The sequence below is a fragment of the Quercus robur genome, chromosome 2, assembly GCF_932294415.1.
Source record: "Quercus robur chromosome 2, dhQueRobu3.1, whole genome shotgun sequence".
In the NCBI taxonomy this organism is placed as follows: Eukaryota; Viridiplantae; Streptophyta; class Magnoliopsida; order Fagales; family Fagaceae; genus Quercus; species Quercus robur.
Window position 1 is genome coordinate 40,201,455 of NC_065535.1, and position 8,278 is coordinate 40,209,732.

Genomic DNA, 8,278 nt, shown 5'->3' on the forward strand with positions numbered 1-8,278 from the left:
ACCTTCAACTTCCTTGCAACTTCCTTTTCGTTAAGCAACACGCCATCCTTCAGGTAAGAGATTATTTGCGTCGTCCAATAGTTCATGGAACCTATTTCCTATACACTGATGTTGTCTATTAAAGGTGAGACTTGAACCAAGGATAGTACCTAACTGGGGATGAGTATGTGCTCCGCTGAGGTAGCTTTAGCAAGATGGTTAGTGTGCTCGTTCTCCTCCCTTGTTATCTAAACAAACTTCACTTGGAGGTTGTTAACTCGATCCTTCACTTGCTCAAGGTACTTCTTCATCCGTTCGTTCTTATATTCATAGTTGCCATTAACCTGGTTGGTTACTACATGGGAATTGCAATAGATGACCATATTTTCAACTCCTGTCGCCTTGGCGAGATCTAGCCTTGCTATCAGAGTTTCATACTTTACCTCGTTATTGCTTGTAGGGAAATCGAGACGGATCATGCACTCGACCATATCCCCTTCCGAGCTTTGGAGTACCACACTGGCTCTACCTACTTGCTAGGTGGAAGATCTATTCATGTGGATGCTCCATTGGGGGCTCTCTTTTGCCCCCTAGTCCTCCGCCAGAGTGAATTCTACAATGAAGTAAGCAATAACTTGTCCCTTTATAGCCGTACGTGATTGGTATTGTATGTCGAATTTGCTCAACTTAACTGCCCACAGCGCCATCCGTCCAACGGCTTCAAGGCTGCTCATTGCTTTTCGAAGAGGCTTGTCTGTTAGGAAAATCACAGTATGTGCTTGGAAGAATGGCTTGAGCTTCTGGGCCGTAGTTACTAATGCGAAAGCGAGCTTCTCCATTGGAGGGGTATCTCTCTTCCACTCCTTGGAACACTTAGCTTGTGAAATATACTGGTTTCTGCACCCCGTTCTCTTCTTTGACTAAGGCCGCGCTGATAGTGGTAGGGGAGACAGCTAGATATAGGAACAATGCTTCCCCTGGCTTTGACAGACTTAGTAACGGCAGGGAAGAAAGATATGTCTTCAGGTCTTCAAAAACTTGTTGACACTCAGTCGTCCATTCAAATGACTTCTTCAATGTATAGAAGAAAGCCAGGTACTTATTCATTGCTCTTAAGATAAACCTGTTTAGGGTAGCTACCTTATCGTTCAGGCTTTGTACTTCCTTTACAATCTTTGGTAGGGCTAACTCCATTATGGCCTGAATCTTATCCGGGTTGACCTCAATACCCCTTTAGGATACCATGAACCCTAGGAATTTTCCTGTCATCACCCCAAACGCACACTTGCTTGGGTTCAGTTTCATGTTATAAGATCAGAGGTGTCAAAGGTCTCTTGGAGGTCGTTCAAGTGGTTGTCCTCCCGTATACGCTTTACCAACATGTCATCCACGTAAACTTCTACATTCCTCCCAATTTGATGTGCGAACATTTTGTTCATCAGCCTTGATACGTAGCGCCTGCATTCTTAAGCCCTAACGGCATCACTTTGTAACAGAAGGAGCCTTGGCTGGTGACGAATGAAGTCTTCTCTTGGTCGGGTTCATCCAGCTTGATCTGGTTGTAACCAGAGAACACATCCATGAAACTTAGTAGCTGGTGTCTTGCTGTTGAGTCCATAAAGATGTCAATCCTTGGGAGAGGATAGCTGTTCTTGGGGTAGGCCCTGTTTAGGTCTGTGAAGTCCACACACATCCTCCATTTTCCATTGGCTTTCTTGACAATCACCATGTTGGCCAACCAGTCAGGGTAATACACTTCTCATATGAAGTTTGCTTTCTGTACTTTGCAAACCTCTTCTGCTATGGCCTTATCGCGCTTCTGTATGAACACACGTTTTTTCTAGCGTATGGGAGAGAAAGAGGGCGAGACGTTTAACTTGTGAACTATGATGGATGGATCAATTCCAGGCATGTCCTCATGGCTTCAGGCGAACACGTCCTGGTTTTCCCTTAGAAATGTCATCAGTGCTTGCCTAACTGCCAAGCTAGCCAAAGTACTGATTCTGGTAATCCGTTCAGGCTTGGAGTCGTTAAGGAGAACTTCTTCCAATCCTTCCACTGGTTTTGCCACCATCCGCTACTCCTCCATACACATTGTCTGCAAATGATCGTTCATTTCCAGCATAGCAATGTAGCATTTGCGCGCCGTTACTTGGTCTCCTTGTACCTCTCCTACTCCATATTCCGTCGGGAACTTAATCATCAAATGGTAAGTTGAAGTTACGACCTTCCATGAATTTAAAGTAAGACGACCCAATATGGCATTGTAAGTGGATGAACAGTTTACAACCAAGAACGTGACATCCCTGGTAATCTACTGCGGGTAATCTTCAACTGTTACGGACAAAGTGACTGCTCCTAGGAGGTACACCCTTGTTCCTCTGAATTCGACAAGTGGCGCGTTAAGAGGAATCAACCGTTCCCTATCAATCCTCATCTACTAGAATGCTGGGTAGTATAGGATGTCGGCAGAGCTCCCATTATACACAAGGACTCGGTGGGTGTTGTAGTCCTCTATTCGAATGCTAACCACAAGGCATCGTCATATGAGTGGTGGAGACGCCTGACATCTTCCTCTGTAAACCCAATGACAGGGTTCTCGATCTATGCCATCTTCGGGTCAAATCCCGTTAACTGGACGTTTTGAACCATCCGTAGGTAGATTTTGCATGCCTTCTTGGATGAGCCAGATGCTGTGGTTCCCCCTACATCTTGGGGCTAATCTGTCATTTCCTTACCGATGAACCTTTGCAACTTCCCTTGCCTAATAAGAGCTTCTATCTGTTGCTTTAAGTCATAGCAGTCAGATATGTCATAATCGTGGTCACGATGGAAACAGCAGTACTTGCCTCTAGACCTCTTGCTAGGGTCTCCCTTCAGTTTTTCAGGGAACATCAGGGCTCTTTCATCCTTAATCTACATTAGGACTTGATCAATCGGGGTGTTTAGCAAGGTAAAGCTTGCAAACCTTCCAGTAGGAGGCTTAGAGCACTCATCTTCCCTTCTATCTCTTGTCCTCGCTATCTTTCACCCCCTATCCTGTCGTGGTTCCTCCTATCTTTTTCTCTTCTTAGGCTTCTCTTCATGAGCCAGTAGTGCATCTTCTGCGTTCATGTACTTAGTAGCCCTGTAGAGTACATCTGACATAATTTTTGGGTCATTTTTGTATAAGGAAAACAGAAACTGACTCTTTCATAGACCATTCGTAAATGCGGCCACAAGTATCTTGTCGTCAGCTTCATCGATTAAGAGTGCCTCCTTATTAAAGTAGGCTATGTACGACCTCAGCGTCTCATCCTCCCGTTGCTTAATGCTCATCAGGCATGCAGTGGACTTCTTATACTTATGCCCCTCAATAAAGTGTGAGGCAAACTGGGTGCTTAACTTCTTAAAGGTACCAATGGAATTGGGCGTTAACTTACTAAACCAAACCTTTCCGAGGCCCTTCAACGTAGTAAGGAAGGCCCTGCACATGATCTCGTCTGCCATTCCTTGTAGGTGCATCAATGTCTTGAAAGACTCCAAGGGATCCAGTGGATCCTTAGATTCGTCATAGCTCTCCACCTGAGGCATATGAAACTTCGATGGAAGGGGGAATGAAGTGACAGATATGGTGAATGGTGAATCAATTCGATGGACCAAGTCATCGAGGTCACTAAATACCCGTCCTCTGAGGGCGTTCATCATGAAATCCATCCGTTCCTTCATCATTTGCATTTCCACAACCATATGATGTGGAACCGTATCTACGGGATGGACAGCTTGTGTCCTGTTGCACTGGTTTGCTTGGGGCATTGCTACCTTTCGGCCCCTCGTGGTTCCTTCTTTCAGCGTTGGTGCCTTCTTGATCCTCTTCCTAAGTATTAAGTCTCGCATTCTTCTGGCGCAGTTGTTCTTCTAGATCATGGTTTTGCTTGGTAAGGCGTTCTACGACAGCGACAAGAATCTAAACTTGTCTCTCGAGGGTGGTGGTGTGTGGTTCGTCTCCTTGAACATTGTTGGTGGTCGCCATTGAGCGAGTAAGCACCATGCAACTCTTTGTCTAGGAAGCGATGGTATGGCTTGCAAGTTGTGCTTGTTCTTTCCCACAGATGGCGCCAACTGATGATGTCGGAAATTGTCAGTAAGTCACACAGTCCTTATGTGTTCAAGACAACACTTGCACAACACAGAACAAGAAGACCTTAGGAGAGTACCGGTGTGGTACTGGCCAAAGACCCTCTAATGGTTAAGTTAGAAAACTTTTCACAACTTTTGAGTGTCAAAATTGGGGTCAATTATGCGTACCTTAAATTTCTGAGGCTATTAAGCTTTTATAGTAGTGTAAAACCGACTCTGTTTCTTAAGCCGAAAGATTTTTTCTTATTGAAAAAGATCCTAATAAATGTACCTTCTTTACAGGATTCTTTTCATATAGGGGTTCCTTGACCAGAGTCAAACGTAGAGTGCAAGATATTTCCATTTAGGATTCCTTGGAGTTCACTTAAGCCTCATGGGTGCCACGTGGCCTTGACATCAGTCGCCCTCATGTCCATACACCAAGGTTTCTATCCGTATATGATTACCCATCATGCATTCTTTTCGTCCAGAACCTCGATCTGTCGTCTTACATAATTTAGTGCCGCTAGGCTCATGTATGCTTTGATTTTTATCCCCTTCAAAGAACAAGGGAAAACAAGATCAAAAGGTGAGGGTTTTATAAAAATTAAGAAGAAACATTAGCCACATTTTCAATATTTTCCTAACCCTTTCTTTCTTTGATTGCCTATTTGTAAAAACGGACAAGAAGGACATGATTAATCATTACAACCTCAACCAGGAGGATTTCTTGATCAATCCCTCTCCTTGTGTTGTGTTATACTTGCTATAGACTTGAACATGGGGCTACATTTCTGACTTCTGCTACCTTTTTGGAACCTCTTTTTTTTTGGCAGACACGCACTCGTACAATTAGGCCTGCCAACTTGCAAATGGGGAGTTTAAAGGTTTATTTCTTTAGGGAGCAATCCTCGAACTAAGCCAGGTTGGACAGTGAGAGTGCAAGGAAAGGTTGCCTTGTTATAATTAGTAAGTTGGTGTTTAAGATGGACAAACTATTACACGTTTATGGGTACAAATACTATCTAGAACTCTCTGGTTCAGGTCCTGTATCTTATTAATGAATTTTTCAAATTTATAGCAAGTATAACACAACACAAGGAGAGGGATTGATCAAGAAATCTCCTAGTTGAGGTTGTAATGAAAAATGAGACTAATGTTTGTTCATAATGTTTACAAAACCCTCACTTTTTGATCTGATTTTCTCTTGTTCATTTATGATTTTAATGTTATTGGAGGGGAGATTACATAAAATGGGAGCAAAACTACATATTTAGTCCCATTTTTATCAGAAGTGAGTCATAGAACCCTAACTAAGCTAACCTCAGGTGGATAAAGTGCCAAATTTCCTACCACGGATAAACAACTTAGATTTCAACTAAACCAAAAATGAGTAACTTGTAATTAACCCTAAAAAGAAAAAGGATTGAGAGGAGGGTAGTAATGGTAATAAGGAAGAAAGAGTGGGGGCAAATAGGTGTGACCCTGTAAAAATGTAGTTAATGGAAAAAAGGGAGAGGAAATCCGAAAAAAAAGGAGAGACGTGAATGGCATCAATTGCGAGTGAGGCCTAGCTGTGACTACCAAACAAACGGACGGTGGAGAGTGTAGACATCACTCTGACTCTCTCTCTTCCCCATCACTTTTCTTCAAATCTCTCTCTCTCTTTACTATTTATTATTTATTTCCTTCTCAAAGACTCCAACAAACTACTACACAACAAGAAAGAAAACCTAAAATAAAATAATAAAAATAAAAAGAAAAAGGAAAAGAAAAGAGAGAGATCCACCCCCACACCATCACAGAAGAGAAAGAGAAAGGAAGAACCAAAAAAAATGTCGTGGCAGACATACGTGGATGAGCACTTGATGTGTGACATTGATGGACAAGGCCAGCACCTAGCTGCCGCTGCCATCATCGGCCACGATGGCTCTGTCTGGGCGCAGAGCTCTAACTTTCCTCAGGTATGTATGTATGTATTATATATATATATATATATATATATATATCATCGGATCGGATCGGATCAGTTTTTGGTGGTTTTAATTTAATTTGAGCTCGTCTGTATTAATACACACAGTTTAAGGCAGAGGAGATAAGTGGTATAATGAAGGATTTTGAGGAGCCAGGTCATCTTGCTCCTACGGGCTTGCATCTTGGTGGCACTAAATACATGGTCATCCAAGGAGAGGCCGGAGCTGTCATCCGTGGAAAGAAGGTACTACCTCATTCCTCATTCCTCATTCCTCATACGTACTAATTATCTCTTTCTTTCTTTCTTTCTTTCTTTCTTTTTTGTTTCAATCACACTCACACACGCATGTATATATTCCATCTCAATGATTGATTTCATACAATGTGCCATTGTGAAAATTGTTAGATATATCTTAATCAGTGAAATGTAGAGGAAGATCCTATTGCCCTAAGCATTCCTCTCAAAATTGGAACAGCATTCATCCTCATGCTTAAATGAAATGGAAGTCAAATTTCAATCCTATACTAATAGACAAATCTTAAAAGGGTATATCGTATATTAGTATAAACAAAATTTATATCTTTAATTGTTTATTATTTAGTATTAGTATTTCTTTTATAAACTCTCTCAAACACACTATTATAAAGTAAAGCCAATGAAAATCTAGTTGGATAATTATTATTATTATTATTATAATAATAATTTTATTTTCCATTACATTCTATCTATCATAGAAGTGTTCCTTTGTTCCTCTGTAGTGTACACCTTGCAGTGTATGAGTATTGACACCCCCAATCCCCACTGAATATGAGTATTGTTCCTCTGTAGTTCCTCTGCTTTTTTTTTTTTTTTTTAAATCATTGCTAGTTACAAGCTAGGATCTAACATAATGTTTGAAGGCTGGTGATGTGTGATTATATGAAATGTGGATTTTTTTTTTTGGTTGAAGCAAATGAAATGTGGATTAGTGCCTCATTATTATTATTATTTTTTTTTAAATTTTAAAGATTATTCTTCATATATAGGTATTATAAGTTTTTCATCTTTGGAAAACCTTCCTGAGTGGGCTACGTTGAACTTTATTTGTCACTGAAAGCCCTTCTGTATTTGGTTTGGCAGGGATCTGGAGGTGTCACCATAAAGAAGACTAGTCAAGCTCTAGTTTTCGGCATCTATGAAGAACCTGTGACACCAGGACAGTGCAACATGGTTGTTGAGAGGTTGGGAGATTACCTTGTTGATCAGGGCCTGTAGGCCAAACTCTTCTATAATTATTTGAGTATTTCTTGTGGGGGGTACAAACAACTGTTGTCTCTTTTCTTTTGTTTTCTTTCCTTTTGATTTCAGTCCCAAGTTTGCACCCTCTTCTTCATTTGAAAGCCTTAAACTGGCAGTGAAGTTGTCGCAAACAATAACCATGTGAGAACTAAAACAGTTGTTTTGTGTTTGGTTGTTTGAATTGCATTAACTTTGATATTTTTTTATTATAGATTTTTCGTGTAATCCTTCTGGATTTTTGTGGTCTGTCTCTCATTGTTACTTTTATCATCATTTCTGAATGTCTGTAAAATGAGCAAAATGAATTGATATTGGGATTGTGCTGATATCGATGGTAGATGAGCATCTTATATGTAGACAAATATATACTCTCGAAACTCGATACTACTTAATTTGTGTTTTGGCAATTTGTGCTTTGAATAAACTAGGTGTCTCCTGGGGAACAATGAAAGAACACCCGGACCACTTGTCTTATTATGCTCTCAGCATATCCTCAAGCTACTTTTGTCATCATTATAATTTGGCCCTATTGCTAAGATCAAATCTACGTTCTAGGATGTATATTTCCTGTATAAAATGTAAAATATAAGGCAAATTAGTCTATCTGGCAGAAATATATTGGTCTTTCACTGTTTTGGGAATAGATAGAAGGTATTGTATTAAATTGCTGATAATCTTGAATTCACGCCAGATTTGTAGGTGGCATTTTGCAACTGCAGTTTTAATGGAGTTTGGCTTTTAATCCTAGAATCGTGCTTTACATGCATGATCCCATGGACATCTTTTCTGAATCAGTGATTTTTATTCAATGGGCTTTTTTTTCTTTTTCTTTTTTCTTTTTTTCGTTTTCTTGTACAAAAGATTACCCGCCATTGAAATTGATAGTAGAAGCACTATCTCTAAAGCCTATCGATCCACTTGCAGAATGCGCCATCGCCACCCAGTGGA

General features: G+C 40.7%; 1 protein-coding gene across 1 annotated transcript; it reads left to right on the plus strand.

The window, feature by feature from the left end:
* The first annotated feature begins 5,736 nt into the window (after positions 1-5,736).
* Positions 5,737-7,576, plus strand: LOC126713689 (profilin-2). The gene is made up of 3 exons (XM_050413524.1): positions 5,737-6,041; positions 6,158-6,295; positions 7,172-7,576. The coding sequence occupies exons 1-3, from the start codon at positions 5,913-5,915 to the stop codon at positions 7,304-7,306; spliced, it is 402 nt and encodes a 133-aa protein (XP_050269481.1). The 5' UTR covers positions 5,737-5,912; the 3' UTR covers positions 7,307-7,576.
* The last annotated feature ends 702 nt before the right edge of the window (positions 7,577-8,278 follow it).

Coding starts and splice junctions, on each gene's coding strand:
- LOC126713689 (XM_050413524.1), top strand. CDS start 5,913: ATGTCGTGGCAGACATACGTGGATGAGCACTTGATGTGTGACATTGAT. Junction 6,042..6,157: donor AGAGCTCTAACTTTCCTCAG/GTATGTATGTAT, acceptor TAATACACACAG/TTTAAGGCAGAGGAGATAAG. Junction 6,296..7,171: donor CTGTCATCCGTGGAAAGAAG/GTACTACCTCAT, acceptor TTGGTTTGGCAG/GGATCTGGAGGTGTCACCAT.